Consider the following 18142-nt stretch of genomic DNA (forward strand, 5'->3'; position numbering starts at 1 on the left):
TATTCTATGGGGGAGGCTGCGTTATATACTATGGGGGGCTGCATTATATTCTATGGGGGGCTACATTATATATTATGGGGAGGTGGGCTGTATTATATTCTATGGGGGTTACATACTCTGGGGTGGCTGCATTATACTCTGTGGGGTGGCTGCATTATACTCTGGGGTTGCTGCATTATACTCTGGGGTGGCTGCATTATACTCTGGGGTGGCTGCATTATACTATATGTGGGCTGCATTATACTGTATCGAGAACTATGGGGAATACGTTATACTATATGAAGAACTATGGGGTGCATTATACTATGGGAAGTGAATTGTACTACATGGATGACTGTGGCAGTGCATTATACTATATGGAGCACTATGAGGATTGTATTATGCTATATGGAGGACTAGGAGGATTGTATTATGCTATATGGAGGACTATGAGGAGTGTATTATACTATGTGGAGGACTGAGCAGTGTATTTTAATATATGGAGGACTATAGGGAGTGTATTATACTATATGGAGGACTATGGAGCACATTATAATATATGGAGGACTATGGGGTGTATTTTACTAAACAAGTAAAATGCTGCATATTCGGATTGTTTTTGCTGGAACAAAAAGCCTTGTTGTCAGCAGCACATTGCCAGTGTAAACTGTAGATGTGCTGCTGAAAACATGATACTGTATGGTGATCTATTAGTGATCGTTCTGTCTCATCATTATTCCTCAGCTGGTGGAAAGAGGCCGGGAAACAAGCGTTGAACAACTTCAGTATTGTCGATCAAACTCGTTTAGCGTCCTGAGATCAGCGCATGTAAATACAACCGAAAGGCTTCTGTGTGATGTGCAATATGTTAGCATTTGGGGACCCATTTTAAACTTTGCCTAGGGCCCCACTTTGCCTAAAACCGGCCCTGCCTACAAGTGTACAAAGATATTATACAGTCACCATGTGACAAGTGGGCCTGTGTAACTTCAAATGCCAGGGCTGAATTTTAGTCCCAGTCCGGCCCTGCACACAGCCTGAAATATTAGTCCAAGAAGATTAGATGTGTCCACTTCCTACAAGGCCTTGAAATCCTTTTTAAACTTCTTTTTTCCAATAGTGATGTCCAGAGATATATGAAAAAGCCGGTCAAGGATGTAACAATGGAAACTGAAAATCCAATTCCAAAATGGGAATGGAGAATCATAAAGGAACGCGTGATTTGAAAGACCCTTAGATGAAAGAAAGAAGGAAGAAATGGGAAGTGCTTAAAGGGAATCTGTCAGGAGTTTTTTGCTATGTGATCTGAGAGCAGCATGATGTAGAGGCTGAGACCCTGATTCCAGGGATGTGTCACTTGCTGGTCTACATGTTGTCATTTTGAAACAATCACAGTTTTGTCTGCTGCAGATCTAGCAGAGATTAGAATGCTGACCTGCGTATAACCCCGCCCACACCACTGATTGACAGCTTTATGTCAATATAGAGGGCACACAGAAAGCTGCCAATCAGTGGTGGGGGACGTGGTTACACAGAGCAGTTGACTAGGAGACACGAGACACCTAGTCCTGTAGCGATAATCTCCCACTGATAAAACACTGATTTTATTGAAACAACAAAACATAGCTTAGTAAGTGACACATCGCTGGAATCAGGGTCTCAGCCCCATTATAGTAATAAAAATTATTATTATTATGTTTTATCAATAAGCAATACAAAAAAATTCACGAAAACTTTTTGTTTGGCTAAACAACCCCCTTAGTTTTATGTTATTGTATTATGTTAGAAGAATTTGTAATCTGAAAAACAGATAAAACATTTAGGAGCTGATGTTTCGGTTGATGCAATGTGAAATATAAAAGTATTTTTATCCTCAAGATGGCTGCATGAGTCAGAAACATAAAACTCTGAGTCAGCACATCCACTGAACCACAGCTCGTTCAGAGGAAAAATAACACATTACCCGCTTTTTGTCTGAATCTAGAAATACAGTAATTACTTCTGTATTATGTGATACATAACTGTGACGCAGAGAAATCGATCGGGCTTTTATGTCACAAACGGTTTTATCTTCCCAATTCAGGCACCCTGCAGGTAACTCCGTTTTCTTGGGACTCCAGAGATGCATTTAATTTAATCTCCTGGGAAATCATTACTTTTACACAGGTGTCCAGCGCCGCACTTCTCTGTGACGTTACCGCTATGCAGACTGGCCGGGTCACTATGGGCTCTGCAAAGAGTGTGATTGCCCTTGGCCCATTCTCAGAGTGGGGCCCATCCGGATCTCTGGGCAATCGCCGCTGTATAGATAATCAATACAGTAAAAGTGGTTGTCCGGCCTTAGAGTGTCTGCAGACTTGTAGCCTATGTGACTGCACACTTGTGAATCCTTCCATCGCGCGCACTGCTCGCTGTCAGGATTCTCTGTTGCCTACTAAGGAGTGGGCAGTCATGTGACCACAAGCAATTTGCATTCTTCAAGCCTCATTCCAACTAGACGTGTCTGGTCTCATTTAATACACTTGCACTTGAGCGAAACCCTGAAAGTCTAGTCGGCACATGACCGCATGTATGCAAATCAAATACTTGCAGTCGAGTGTCCAGCGTTTCTCGATCTGGTGAGGATTTACAAGTCTGCAAGAACTATTTAGGGAAGAAGCAGGCAGCTGGTATTCTATCTGTAATGGAGTGGCCAGCGCAGTCACCAGATCTCAACCCCATTGAGCTGTTGTGGGAGCAGCTTGACCGTATGGTACGCAAAAAGTGCCCATCAAGCCAAACCAACGTGTGGGAGGGGCTTCTGGAAGCATGGGGTGAAATTTATCCAGATTACCTCATTACATTACAAGGTAAGTATATATTAAGATAGTTTAGACTTGAAAGATTAAGAATTCTGATCACACTTCAAGAGCATTGTGGTGCCTAGTGGTATTGTGGAGCCTAGTCGCACCGTGGAGCCTTGTAGTTCTTGTTGCCTTTACTTAGAATAACCTTTCATAGTTGTGAAAGTTGAGTCCTAAAATAGTGCAACCTTAATAGCAGAGCTTCAGAAAGCTGCAATATACCTGCATTGTGCAAGCAAGGAGCGGAGAATAGTTGTCAAACCCTGGACTCCAGGTCACTGCTGCCATGCTGCTCTTCACCTCATCTACTCTCAATTTGTATGGTGGATGTGGCAGTCCTGTAGAAGAGAAAAATGGATATTGAAAACCAGATCATGTGATATGTTACTATATTTCACAACATGAATAACATTGTTTTGGATATCAACTAACACATTTGACAGTAGACATATAGCAAAAAGTAATAAAGCCTTGGTGCAACGGCTGCTCCCTTCAAATGGGGGTTTATGGTCTGGGTATGTACGAGCAGGTCTACATGGTCTCTGATTATCGGTTTCTTAAATGTGTGAGATTAAACAGAACTACAGATTTTAACTAGCCAATAAAAGGATTTTGAGTTCCTTGAGAATGTCAAGAAGGGTGTCCTAAAGTCCACTGAGAGAATGGAGCGGTAGTGAGCATGAGTGACCACTGCTCCGTTCACTGTCGACAGCAGTGAGGGTCACACAAGCTCGCTACCGCTCTCATCACACATTGTGTAACCTGTTCTCAGAATTGGTGTGCGTCTGGAAAGCAGGACACATTTGTTTGAGTCTGGCTAGAAATCATATGTTTATCACCTATCCTGGGCATCAGTGATAAATGTTCTTTGTAGGACAACCCCTTCAAAAAGACTAACTAAATTATATTAGATAGATAGATAGATAGATAGATAGATAGATAGATAGATAGATAGATAGATAGATAGATAGTAGGGAAACTTATAAAACTTTGCAAATCGCTTTAATAAGGAAATGTTTTTCATTCCTGTAAAAAAAAATAAAAAATTACATGCAAGTGGCTTCCAACCTGCTGCTTTTCCCGGTCTATTGAGCTGCATTGATTACAACATAATAATAATAATAATAATAACTTTTATTTATATAGTGCCAACATATTCCGCAGCACTTTACAATTAAGCAGGGACATGTATAGACAATAAGTTAAATACAAGTGAAGACAATTTAGACAGTGACATTAGGGGTGAGCTCCCTGCTCGCAAGCTTAGGCTGCTTTCACACTAGCATCGGCCCGACGAGCCGACGCGCGTTGTAAAAATAATGCCCAATGTGGGCAGCGGAAGCAGTCTTATGACGCTTCCGCTGCCCCATTGTAAGGTCCGGGGAGAAGGGTGCGGACTCGACGCAGAAAAAAACGTTACATGTAGCGTTTTTTTGTGCCAACGGTCCTCCAAAACATGACGTAACCGTCGCACGACGGTTGCGACGTGTGGCCATACGTCGCAATGCGTCGCTAATGTTAGTCTTTGGGGAAAAAACGCATCCTGCAGACAACTTTGCAGGATGCGTTTTTTCTCCTAAACGACGCATTGCGATGTACAGCCAACAACACTAGTGTGAAAGTAGCCTTACAATCTATTAATCTGGAGTACTGATGATGGCAGTGAAAGGATCAGCACCTGTTTCCTCTGATGAATGTTGCGTATATCTCCTCTATCAGCTTTTCCCCAGTGTTAGTGAGACACAGATGCTGAGCTGACCCATCACTGCTATCATCTGTACTCCAAGTAAGTATGTTCTGATAAATGCAGATGAAGGCAGGGAAATAGACGGGGGAAAAGCAGGGGTTTGGAAACCACTTACATGGTATTTTCTTTTTCATAGGAATGAAGGACTTTTTAGTGGCATCACTGCAAGTCTTTAAAAAGGAACTGAACTTTTATACATTTTGTTAAGTAATTTTGTCCAGCATGAAAAGTTATGAAATTTTCAAAACACTTTATTAGGGGATTTATTTTTCATCCTGTAAAAAACAATTGCATGCAAGTTGTTTCCAAACCACGGCTTTTCCCCAGTCTTTTTGCCTGCCTTCAGCTGCTACTGATATCAGTACATTCCCATTTGGAGTACAGATGATGGCAGTGAAAGGGTCAGCACTTGCATCTCACTAACTGGGGATAAGCTGATGCAGGAGATTGTTTTGATAAACTCAACACTCAGTGGAAGATACAGGTGCTGATCCTTTCACTGCCATCATCTGTACTCCAAATGAGTGCATTCTGATATCAGTGCATTTGAAGGCGGGTAAATAGATTGGGGAAAAGCAAGGGCTTGGAAACAACTTGCATGCATTTTTTTCCACAGGAATGAAGATAAATCCCCTAATAGATTGATAATTTTTCATGGTTTAAAATAAATATATAAAAGTTCAGTTATTTTTTAAAGACTTGTAGTGATGCCACCCACTAAAAAGTCCTTCATCAGGCTCCAAAAATGGAGTCCCCGAGGACCATCATCACCATTCATTCAGATTTTCACAGGCCCTGAATCTAGATCTGCATTTTTATGTAAAGTTTCTGTACTCCCTGGCGCTTTCATGTTTAATTGTTCTGTGTCACAGTAGTTTTGACAACTGTCAAATTCTGCCATTAAATTCATAACCAGGTAGATCAGGATGAACAGATTTACACGTTATTCATATGTGAGAGCCGAGATGTATATCATATGCAGTTCCCATTATAGAGGCGTTCTTTGCACATTTCCCAAAAATCCTATAATAGTGAGCATGTACGTATCACACAGTGTGTAACCAGACAGCAGGGACATCAGAAACTTTTAGCATTGCTAGCTTTATGCCTAGGGGATGGATGTCTACATGTACTGCCGGTTACACAGATCAGCAGCTCACCCACTTTCTTCAGCGCTGACCTAGATTCTCTTTGTTGTCTTCATCCATAACCACACAGAGGAAGCATGGACACGCATAACAATCAGCAGCTTGGGCAAGGCTTGAATTTTATTTTTTTATTTATTTATTTTTTTAATTCTCAGACTTAAATTCCATCTCGGAAACTCTTTCCCAGCCATTAGTTGCTGAGCGCACTATCCTTGGGTCATAACTCCACAGAAAAAAAAAAGCTCTAATTGGGTTTACGCATCTCTTCCAGTATTATATGTCTTCAGTTAAATATCTCTTAGGAGCTTTCTTTATATCTGCTGCCATAAAACGGCATTTTACTTCTTCTATAGCATTAAGCATCTCTAACCTGTGCCCATTCATGGCAGATTCCAATGAATCAGATAGAAAAGTAAAAATTTAATTAGGGCTAACAATGAATCCCGACAGCGCGCAACGTGCACTTTGTAAGGATTCACAAGTCTGCAGTCACTTGAAGTGACTGCAGACTTGTGCCTGAAGCCTGGACAACCAAACAAACATAAGTGTACACTGACATTTTGACTTTGTTTTCAATTTTGCTAAACTGACTTCTTAAAAAGAGGTTTTGCCAACTTAGAAAGTTATCACCAGACCACAGCATAGGTGGTGACTTAATGATTGCTGGGGGTCAAATGGCTGGGACCCTCATTATCCAGAACGAGAAAGAGGCTCTGAAATGCCCTTTAAAGTGGCCGTACACATTAGAAAGCTGTTGGCCAACAATCTGGACATTTGTGTGCTTTATTGGAGAGGAGCTGCCAGAATCACTGGACTACCTCTCCACTGAATAAAAGGATCAAGTGATTGAATTACAACTGCCCCATCCTTATGTCCACCCCGGCATCATCTAGACGGTTAGGAAGCCCCATACACATCAGATTGTCTGCCGAATCCACCAGGTTGGCCAACTTTAACCAATGTATGTGATGATTTTTCCAAAACAGAAAGTATCAATAGCCATCTTATTATCATCACAAGCAGGAATAAAAGGGACAACTAAACCCTGTATATAGATACCACGGAATCTACCATTCACTATAGGTCACAGCTCACCTTCTCCCCTCTCTGCACAGGTCGTAGAAGAAGCAACAAAACTGAGGTGATACAGCAGACTTACAGAGATTGTTCTACTACCAAGATGGGTTGTAAGACACTAAAGTTGGTTTCCAAACTGCTATCATTTATTTGTCTGAACTCTTTGCCTCCTGTCAGTTTTACGATTATTGCAAAATCACGAAGCCGCTGTCAAATCAAAGTATTAGGGCTGCATGAATAATAGATACATCCCTGCGGGGCTGTTGTGCCAGGGCTGCGTCTGAAGGACATAGTTAAATTTCTTCCAATCAATAATCTGTATTCCAAAAGAACCCCCCAAATTTACAGATGATCTCATCAAAACTCATGACCGTATACAGTAGGCATCCTACACAAGGACACGCCATCAACCAGAGACAGAAAGCAGAAGTTTTATTCCCCAGCACAGATCTCCTATTCCCAGCCTTCATGATTTGCTATTGTCGGCACACAATGTTCTCAAATCCCTCAAGACAGATCCTTTCTGCATTTTTGCTAATTGTTCAGCACGTGATACAGTGACAGATGAGATTGGAGGTAAATGTCTGAGTGCCCTGTAATGCTTCGAGATGTTTCGCCCTTCACAATACAAGAGCAGATGAGTCTTATAAATCTCCCAAGCGCCCTGGAGAACGAGCCTGTCCTAATCTAGCACCGTCCTTTCAGAAAGAGATAAAGACGAAAGTCATTTGGAAACAAGTAAAATATTGTGTGTAGACGGTTCCAAAATAAATCAACGTCTGGACCCATTACAACGATGGACCACTGAGGAAAACCATGTGGCCCTTTAACAGTGTAAGACCGATCTAGTTGACCCCAGCCTCTCTGGAGGAACTGCACTGCTTCCACCAAAGGGGTAGGAAAAAGTCACAAAAAGAAAATGCCAAGGTGTAAATCCTAGCACCATAATGAGGGGTCCCTGACACAGATTCATTAGTCTTAAATGTGCACAATGGGATGGAGAAACTAATAATGATAAAACACTATTGGGTGTATTTATTGGTAATACGTTGACACAGATATATGATCATGTGATTGTGTAAATTCATTAGCCGAGAGACTCATTCACCCCAGCTATATCCTTCTCTGCTCACTGCACATCCACCCATGCACCTACTGACATTCATACATGTATATCCACCCATGTGCTCAGTCACATACGCGCACATACACCCATGTGCCTACTGACATACATGTACTGTATATCCACCTATGTGCTGTCACATACATCCACCTATGCGCCTACTGACATACATGTATTTCCACCCATGTGCTCAGTCACATACGCGCACATACACCCATGTGCCTACTGACATACATGTACTGTATATCCACCTATGTGCTGTCACATACATCCACCCATGCACCTACTGACATTCATACATGTATATCCACCCATGTGCTCAGTCACATACGCGCACATACACCCATGTGCCTACTGACATACATGTACTGTATATCCACCTATGTGCTGTCACATACATCCACCTATGCGCCTACTGACATACATGTATTTCCACCCATGTGCTCAGTCACATACACGTACATCCACCCATGTGCCTACTAACATACATGTATATCGACCCATGTGCTCAGTCACATACACGTATATCCACCCATATGCCTACTAACGTACATGTATATCCAGCCATGTGCTCAGTCACATACACGTACATCCATCCATGTGCCTACTAACATACATGTATATCGACCCATGTGCTCAGTCACATACACGTATATCCACCCATATGCCTACTAACGTACATGTATATCCAGCCATGTGCTCAGTCACATACACGTACATCCACCCATGCGCCTACTAACATACATGTATATCGACCCATGTGCTCAGTCACATACACGTATATCCACCCATGTGCCTACTAACTTACATGTATATCCAGCCATGTGCTCAGTCACATACACGTACATCCACCCATGTGCCTACTGACGTACATGTATATCCACCCATGTGCTCAGTCACATACACGTATATCCACCCATATGCCTATTGACGTACATGTATATCCAGCCATGTGCTCAGTCACATACACGTACATCCACCCATGTGCCTACTGACGTACATGTACATCAACCCATGTGCTCAGTCACATACACGTACATCCACCCATGCGCCTACTGACATACATGTATATTCACCCATGTGCTGTCACATACACGTACATCCACCCATGTGCCTACTGAAATACATACATCCACCCATGTGCCTACTGAAATACATACATCCACCCATGTGCCTACTGACATACACGTACATCCACCATGTGATTACTCACATACACGTACATTCACCCATGTGATCACTCACATACACGTACATTCACCCATGTGACCACTCATATACACGTACATTCACCCATGTGATCACTCATATACATGTACATGCAACCATTGCGCTCAGTCATACATAGGTATAATGTCCATGTTTGTCAGGGAACACAGCTTAAAAAAAAAAAAAAAAAAAAGCTGAATTTTGCAACTTCTGCTCCATGCTGGCAGGGTGCAGTTTTCCATGCAGTCACACACTTACAGTGGGGGATATAAGTATTTGATCCCTTGCTGATTTTGTAAGTTTGCCCACTGACAAAGACATGAACAGTCTATAAGGGTAGGTTAATTTTAACATTGAGAGATAGAATATCAAAAATAAAATCCAGAAAATCACATTGCATAAGTTATATAAATTTATTTTTATTTTGCAGTGAGAAATAAGTATTTGATCCCTCTGGCAAACAGGACTTAATACTTGGTGGCAAAACCCTTGTTGGCAAGCACAGTAGTCAGACATTTTTTGTAGTTGATGATGAGGTTTGCCCTCATGTCAGGAGAAATTTTGGTCCACTCCTCTTTGCAGATCATCTCTAAATCGTTAAGATTTTGAGGCTGTTGCTTGGTAACTCGGAGCTTCAACTCCCTCTATAAGTTTTCTATGGGATTAAGGTCTGGAGACTGGCTAGGCCACTCATGACCTTAATGTGCTTCTTTTCGAGCCACTCCTTTGTTGCCTTGGCTGTATGTTTTAGGTCATTGTCTTGCTGGAAGCCCAGCCACGACCCATTTTTAATGTCCTGGCAGAGGGAAGGAGGTGATCACTCAGGATTTTACAGTACATGGCTCCATCCATTCTCCCATTGATGCGGTGAAGTAGTCCTGTGCCCTTAGCAGAGAAACACTCCCAAAACATAATGTTTCCACCTCCATGCTTGACAGTGGGGACAGTGTTCTTTGGGTCATAGGCAGCATTTCTCTTCCTCCAAACACGGCGAGTTGAGTTAATGCAAAAGAGCTCAATTTTTGTCTCATCTTACCACAGCACCTTCTCCCAATCACTCATAGAATCATCCAGGTGTTTATTGGCAAACTTCAGATGGGCCTGCACATGTGCCTTCTTGAGCTGGGGGACCTTGCAGACAATGCAGGATTTTAAACCTTTATGGCGTAATGTTTTAGCAATGATTTTATTGGTGACTGTGGTCCCAGCTGCCTTGAGATCATTAACAAGTTCACTTGTGAAGTTTTAGGCTGATCTCTCACCTTCTTCATGATCAAGGATACCCCACGAGGTGAGATTTTGCATGGTCCCCCAGATCGATGTCGATTGACAGTCATTTTGTATTTCTTCCATTTTCTTACTATTGCACCAACAGTTGTCTCCTTCTCACACAGCGTCTTACTTATGTCTTTGTATTGTAGCCCATTCCAGCCTTGTGCAGGTCTATGATCTTGTCCCTGACATCCTTAAAAAGCTTATAGGTCTTGCCCATGTTGTAGAGGTTAGGGTCTGACTGATTAATTGAGTCTGTTGACAGGAGTCTTTTATAAAGGTGACTATGTAAGACAGGTAACAAGTTTATTAGGAGTGTCTAACAGGTCTGTGGAGCCAGAACTCTAATGGTATGTTTCCATGGTAAGGCTTGGCAGCACTTTGTACGCAGCTCCGTCCAAAGCGCTGCCGGCTTTGGTATGCACGGTGATTCCGCATGTGTTCATTGAACACATGCGGAATCACCGCATCTTATACATAGACTGTGTAATTTATCTTGCAGGGACTGAGGCTATGTGCACACGTTGCGGATTGTATGTGTTTTTGCCACGGTTTTCAGCTGCGAAAACGCATACACAACACAGCCCATTGAATTCAATGAGATTCCGCAATGCTGTGCTAATGCTGCATATTTTTCTGCTGTGGAATCGCATCGCTGAAAAATACGCAACATGCTCATTCTTTGTGCAGAATCGCGGCGATTCCGCACACATAGGAGTGCATTGATCCGCTTACTTTAAGCATGGTGCTATGCCCACCATACGCAAAGTAAGCGGACCATGTGCGCATGGTACGCAGGTGTGGAGGAAAGGAGACTCTCCTCCAGGCCCTGGGTACCATATCCCTGTTAAAAAATAATTCAGATAAAAAATAGTTATATACTCACCTTGTGGCGGTCCCCAGATCCAGCTCAAACCTTAGCGATGCTCCCTGCAGCTCCCGTTCCCAGTGATGCTTTGCGACAATGACCTGTGATGACGTAGTGGTCTCGCGTGATGCTACGTCATCTGGGGTCATTGCCGCAAGGCATTACTGGGAACGGGAGCTGCTGGGAGCATCTCGAGGAGCGGGAAGGCTGCAGGGGCCGCCGGAAGGTGAGAATATCACAATTTTTTTATTTTTTTTAATTATTTTTTAACATTATATGTTTTTTCTATTGATGCTGCAAAGGCAGCATCAATAGTAAAAAGTTGGTCACACTTGTCAAACACTATGTTTGACAAGTGTGACCAACCCGTCAATCAGTTTTCCAAGCAATGCTACAGATCGCTTGGAAATTGCTAGCATTCTGCAAGCTAATTACGCTTGCAAAACGCTAGTGTTTAGCGTGAAAACACATGCCAATTCTGCATGCGTTTTACCCGTGGCAGGGAGTTGCAGAATTGCAGTGGAAATTTCCGAGGCAATTCAGCAACATGTTCACATATGCATACATATATGGTTTTTAAATATATGTTTAAATAAAAATTAATATCTTTTTTACATATTGGAATTCGAGTTACTCCTGTGTTTTTCTCCTAAATTTCAACATGTGCACATAGCCTGAGCATCTCCGCAAGATAAATAGACATGCTGCGGTCTATAAAGACATGTCACATGTGCGTTTAAGCAGGTTTGCCACCTGTGTCTTTGAAATCATAGTGGAGATAGCATTTCATAAAATCTAATCTACTGTGCTGTATCATCTGGCTGCTGCGGATTGGACGCTGCGGCTGTACGCAACGTCCAATCCGTAGCAAATACGGACCGTGGAAACATACCCTTAATGGTTGGTAGGGGTCAAATACTTATTTCTCACTGCAAAATGCAAATAGCAAATAAATATACAATATATAATTTATACAATGTGATTTTCTGGGTTTTATTTTTGATATTCTATCTCTCAATATTAAAATTAAACTATCCTTAAAATTATAGACTGTTCATGTCTGTCAGTGGGCAAACTTACAAAATCAACAAGGGATTATGTGAAGCATGGATACATTTGGAGGCAATTTATAAATCTGCTGCCTCGGCTGCTAAGCTTAACATGCTCAAAAGTTTCAATTAGCAGAAATGTGTGAGTCGAGTATAATTTTACCAGGGTTTTCACTTTGTGTTGAGTATGTGGGTGGAATATGGAGTTTATGGAGTTTCTTACATCTTTTCTAGAAATGTTCAGTAATAAATCTTTGGTAAACTGTGGAAAAATTACAGAACAAGTACAATCACTGATCCATGAAATGTCTCTACATATTTCCCATCGGACGCCTGCAATAAAGGACTTGAATTTGGAAACAAAACGGCTGATAGTGGAGTAAGTGCGAAGACTCTAGCTCCTAAAGGAAATGTTCATTAAAAAGTTTTTATTCAAGTCTAAAGCAGACTTGATCAGTCGACTTACAAACATTTTAGAAATATACTGCACTTGGGTGCTTAACAGTTTGACACAGATTCCATTGTTGTCAAATTATAGGGAAGGCAAATGGGACAACAGTTCTTAAGCGTCCACCATAACTCTATCCAAGGCAATAGAAGTGAAAAAGTGGCCATCATATATGTGGCTTTTATAGTCTAGGGCAGTGGTCCCCAACCTTTCTGACCTTAAGAGCCACTTGCAGCTCTGGGAGCGGGTTGGGAGGCACATCCAGCTCCTGCCCTACTCACAGTAATGACACACAAAGCCCCCATTACCGGTATAATGACAGACAAAGTTTTTCCACTGAACTTACACCATGGCAGTATGCCGAGCTGCCGGGTTTCCTATCTTACCCCTATTCAGATCTGCTCTTCTGTGCAGGGCTACATGCAAAAGTCACCCTCTAGAGATCTACTCTTAACAGCTGTTTGCTACACCTAATGCACCAAGATGGTAGACAGCCACGAACCACGCATCTTGGGCGCGCGAGCCACATGTGGCTCTCGAGCTGCAGGTTGGAGTCCCCTGGTCTCGGGTCTTCAAATGTGCAGTGTCACTTTATTCAAAGTCTAATGGACTGATAAAGATTCCCAACTCAGCTTTGCTATCTTTCTTAGTCAAAAGGAGCCATCAGAGGGATCTCTGGTGATGAGGCTTATCTAGTAGAGAGGTGAGAATTTTCTTTTTGTAGGAAAACCCCTTTAAGCAAACAGGGAAACATGTAAAAGTGGCCACTTTACAATATATATTGCAACAATAAGTGGTCAGATAGTGGTCCGTGTCCCTCCTGACTTGGTTTTGTGTAGTTTAATGGCACTCATTAAAGGGTCATCCAAATAGACATTTATATAGACAGAGCAGCTTTGAACGCAGCAGGTAAAAATTATGGCCTAACTCTGAACCAGTCCCACGATGGCATGCTCAGTGTGACAGGGCCTTAAGACAATTTATCACATTATTTGCTCACAACAAGTACCTGTACAATGTATACCTGTATTTATTTTGACGTACCAATTTTTACTTTATTTTATCTATTTATTTTTTGACAAAACTGCAATAAAAATAATCTCACCTTTAACATGAACAATCGCAGCTCTGGACGAAGAGACCCCCTTGGAGTTGTGAGCCTCACATGAGAACACAGTAGTCTGATGGATTCCTGTATATAAATGAATAGAGCATTATTGGTAGTGGTCAGACCCCTATTCTGTCTATTAAATACCACTACTATAAAAAGGAAATGTATCATCAAAAAAATGAACGATGGTTTAAATCTTTTTTATGTCAAAATTTTTTAATTTAATAAAAATGTATGATTAAAATAAAAATGTGAATTCTTGCAATTTTCAACAATATTCTTTTTATTGGGGGGATTTTTTTAACAATTTATGGGAAGGGGATTATAGTTATAGACAATAAGGCGAGTAATAAAACATAACAGTGATGTAAAACTTGTTCTATTAAACAAGTAAGAAAATATATGCAAAGAAGAATCAACAGAGAAAAGAAAAGGTTAATGCAAGAGGAAAAGAATGCGGAAGAAAAAGTTAGGAAAGGAAGAGGGGAAGGGGAAGGAAAGAAAAAGGCATAGGAGAAGATTGGATCAGATAAACAGGGAGAGTAGGGACAGGGGAAAAGATCATCCTTATTTAAACAATATTTATAATAAAAATTTTAAATTTGCTTTGTTAAATATGTAATTGTACTTTTACTTCTTGGCAAATAAAGCTTTTAACCTAAAAGGGGGCATTCGGACTTAAGGAAAGAAATAGGTTCCAAGATGACCATGTGGTATAATATTTTTTTTTTTAAGAATTGTTTCTTAGAGCATAAGAATGTTCAAAAGAATTATGGGTAGACCTTATATTCATTATTTCTGAAATGGAGGGAACATCCATTGATTTCCACTTAGATGCTATAAGTATTTTTGTTACAGCAAGTAGATGTTTTGCGAGATATTTAATTTTGGGGGAAGTCGATTTGAATCAAGCGAGAACAAAACCAGCTGAGGAGACAATACAACTACAGAGTTGTTAATATTGCTCAATAAATTAGCTACTTCATTCCACAGGTTGATTATTTTAGGACATGACCAGAAAATATGCAATATGTTAGCTTTTTGAGTACAGTTCTTCCAGCATAAGTCCGATCCGTCCTCAAAAATCTGCTTTAATCTGTCAGAGTATAGAACCAATGAGATAAGATTTTAAAATAATTCTCATGAACATTCGCATTTACATTTGATTTAAATCTTGCAATTTTCACACTGACTGCTGGGGTTATTCTAGACTCATTCTTCCTGCAGGAAATGCGCATGTACATTATCAGCAATAGACTGACTGCTCTTTTGTACTGAAGCATCTAATGAGTATGTGCAAAAGTCATTGTGAAGGAAGGGGGAGCAGGGGAGCTGTGACATTGCCTATTGTGATTGGTGGATTATCAGCTGTGTATAGAGGTGTTACCCGTTATTGTAACTCTGCCTGTGATGATAATGAAAGTCCTGAAAAGTTTTCTGCACAGAACAAAAACTTAAGAGTCTAAAACATCCCCAGTAGCTGTTGTCGTCTTTTTATACAGATTGTGATATGAAAAAAAAACAACTCTTAAAAAATACATTTACCAAAGAAACTCGATATAAACAATAGGTCATTTTCTGAGGATACCTTAAATTGATGGGGGAAGGAGTTGGTTATAAAACAAATCCAATGCAGATTCTTCTGTCAAACCTTTTTGTAATCTAAGAGCATAAAACGTATTGGTTGCTACAGGCAATTGCTGTTCTTATTGCTTTCACTAAAGGCGCAATCAGACGGACATTTAAATTGGACTGAGATTGGAACGCAGTCCACAGACTGGCTGGTGACTCTCCTGACCCCAGCGTGATGGCTTCATGTATTTCTGTGCAGCTGTCTCGCTCAGACTTGGAGAGTTGTCGGCAAGGCGGTGCACTGCGTTCCGATCTCATACATCTGACTGCAAACTAATAGCAAATTTATGCACATGGCCTATATTACCTATTAGTGCATGGATCTAGATTATAACACCCAAGCCTTTGCTGTGTGAATGACACCTAATACTAATGACATAAATTTTCGTTATCCTGCAAAAATACATATTCGAGGTGGATACAGAAAGGCATAAAGGAGTCTGCCTGTGATCCGGAGGAGTAGGGAGACTGTAAATGTTATGACAGGGAAACTTACAGCAAAACATGACCCCTTTGTCCAAGTAGATGGCACTACTGAAAATCCTCCACCTGTAAAGGGAATCCATCAGTGGGATCAACCCTCCTGAGCCGTCTATATTGGCATGTAGGTCATAGGGAGCTGAATAAAGTGATACGTTGATATCTGGGATCTGATGTCTTATTCCAGAGAGAATCACATTTTTCTAAAATATAAATGAGCTGTTAAGATCTCTGGGCCGGACATAGATCTCCCTTAGAATCTGCCTCCAGAGATTATTATAAATGAAAGCAGGCTTTACCAGTGTGAGACATGTAACTAACACAGCAGAGTAGAAATGAACTTTGTCTCATTACAAACATGTCTGCAGCAGCAGCTCTCAGGTCTGCTGTATTACAACACTGACTGCCTATGAGATGGCAGCTGAAGCATTGAGAGGACACCTGAAAATGTGTTTAATGCTGTACTGTGTCAGTTATAATTAGACACAGCTCTGCAGTGAGATCACGAGAACAGACTCTCAGTCATTACATGTCTCCTGCTGGTAATGCCCCTTTTTAAAAAAAAAAATAAATAAAAATTTTGGAGGCAGATTCTCAGGGAGATCAATGTCCGGCTCATAGATCTTAATAGCTCATTTACATATTAAGAACATGGATTTCTCTGGCATAAAAACACAGATATCAAGGTATTTTTTATTCAGCTTATCTACATGCTCATGTAGACTGATTAGGAGGTGTGATCCTTCTGATAGATTCCCATTAAATTATTGCAATATGTAATATATAACCAGTCAATAGCAGCACAATAATTATAACGGTCTGCAGAAAATATGGCATTTTTCATAAATAATATTATTTATTCAGCAGCCGTAATCACCGGAACACATAAACATGCTGAACAAAGGGTTCAGAGCAACTGAGTTAAGGTCCATTGTCCTGTTTGTTCAACAGAGCAAAACAATGGACCACATCCAATTTCTTCTATTGTATGATTTTGTGAACTTGGCAACCCACACATTTACAATTTAACGCTAAGCAAGTGTTAGCTGGATTGTTGGGAAAAGTACAAAACATTTTGTAGAACATGACATACAATCAAGTCACAAGCGAGCGGATCAACGAACCAAAACCACTAACGTGTAATGTAATAAGACCGGCTGAAAGCACAGAGGGATGAAAAGCAACAAAATGCAGGATGCCTCCTCTTCTATTTTGTAGGCTTTAGTGACTTACAACTTATGACGTTTTCATCAGATCCTTGGTTTAATGTATTAATTACTCCTGCATCATTTAAAAGGGTTCCCACAAAATTCATTTTTGGTTTATGCTCCAGACAGACACAGAAGACTAAATTAAGGCAATTATTTGGATATAATTCAACTTCCGACTGGGGCTGGACATTATGTAGTAACTGGTGGGAAAGGCGAGAGGGCTGTATCATTCACAGTCTGCTAACAGAGGTGTTGATATGGCTGTCAGCAGGTTGCGGGATGCAGTGACGGACAGGAGACAGAGCAAGGGTTAACAATTTTAATTAACACTGTAGTACTCCACACAGGGAGGTAAAAGGTTAACAGATGATAGGTAAACAGTTCAAAAATAAGGATAATGTGCAGGGGTTAAAGAACAGTGGAAAAAGGTGTCGACAGTTCTTGGAGGTTAACAGATCCTGTCAGATGTTTATCAGGACGTAGTTGTCCCGGCGCAGGAGATGGCACCAGCCACGGCTGGCGCAGCGTTTGTCCAATACGATCCGGCAGGTAAAGATGATCCATCTTCTGGCGGCAGCGGTTTGTCTCCGGTACCGTCCGCTGAGCCCCTAGTCCATATACTGACGTGGCTGAAGGAGTGGGAGCCACTGCACTGTCCAATCCCATCGTGGACCGGCGAATTTACACTGGTGTGTCGGAGTGCAGACGGCAGTCCTGTGCCCGGTCTTGCTCTGGCAGCACACGCACGGCAATTACTAGCCCGGAACGGAGCACTCACATTTTCCCTGCTGCACGCTGTCCCTTCTCGCCAAGTCTCCCTGTTTCCACGCATGCTGCGTCCTCAAAACCTTAGCCACGCACCCTGCTTCCACCTGCAATGATTGGTCCGGTCTTTTATACTCTCCCCCAGACAACAGAGGAGACAGCATCAACAGTTCCGGACCC

At 41.4% G+C, this 18142-nt stretch overlaps 1 protein-coding gene across 1 annotated transcript in view; it reads right to left on the minus strand.

Moving 5' to 3' along the window:
* Positions 1-18142, minus strand: part of TYRO3 (TYRO3 protein tyrosine kinase) — a 217561-nt gene that overhangs the window by 113664 nt on the left and 85755 nt on the right. Inside the window, exons 5-6 of the mRNA XM_077264230.1 lie at positions 13869-13955; positions 3045-3160 (exon numbers count right to left, since the gene is read on the minus strand). Of these exons, the coding sequence (XP_077120345.1) occupies positions 3045-3160; positions 13869-13955 (203 nt within the window). The remainder of the gene's footprint in view (positions 1-3044; positions 3161-13868; positions 13956-18142) is intronic.

The sequence above is a fragment of the Ranitomeya variabilis genome, chromosome 1 (genome assembly GCF_051348905.1).
Source record: "Ranitomeya variabilis isolate aRanVar5 chromosome 1, aRanVar5.hap1, whole genome shotgun sequence".
NCBI lineage: Eukaryota > Metazoa > Chordata > Amphibia > Anura > Dendrobatidae > Ranitomeya > Ranitomeya variabilis.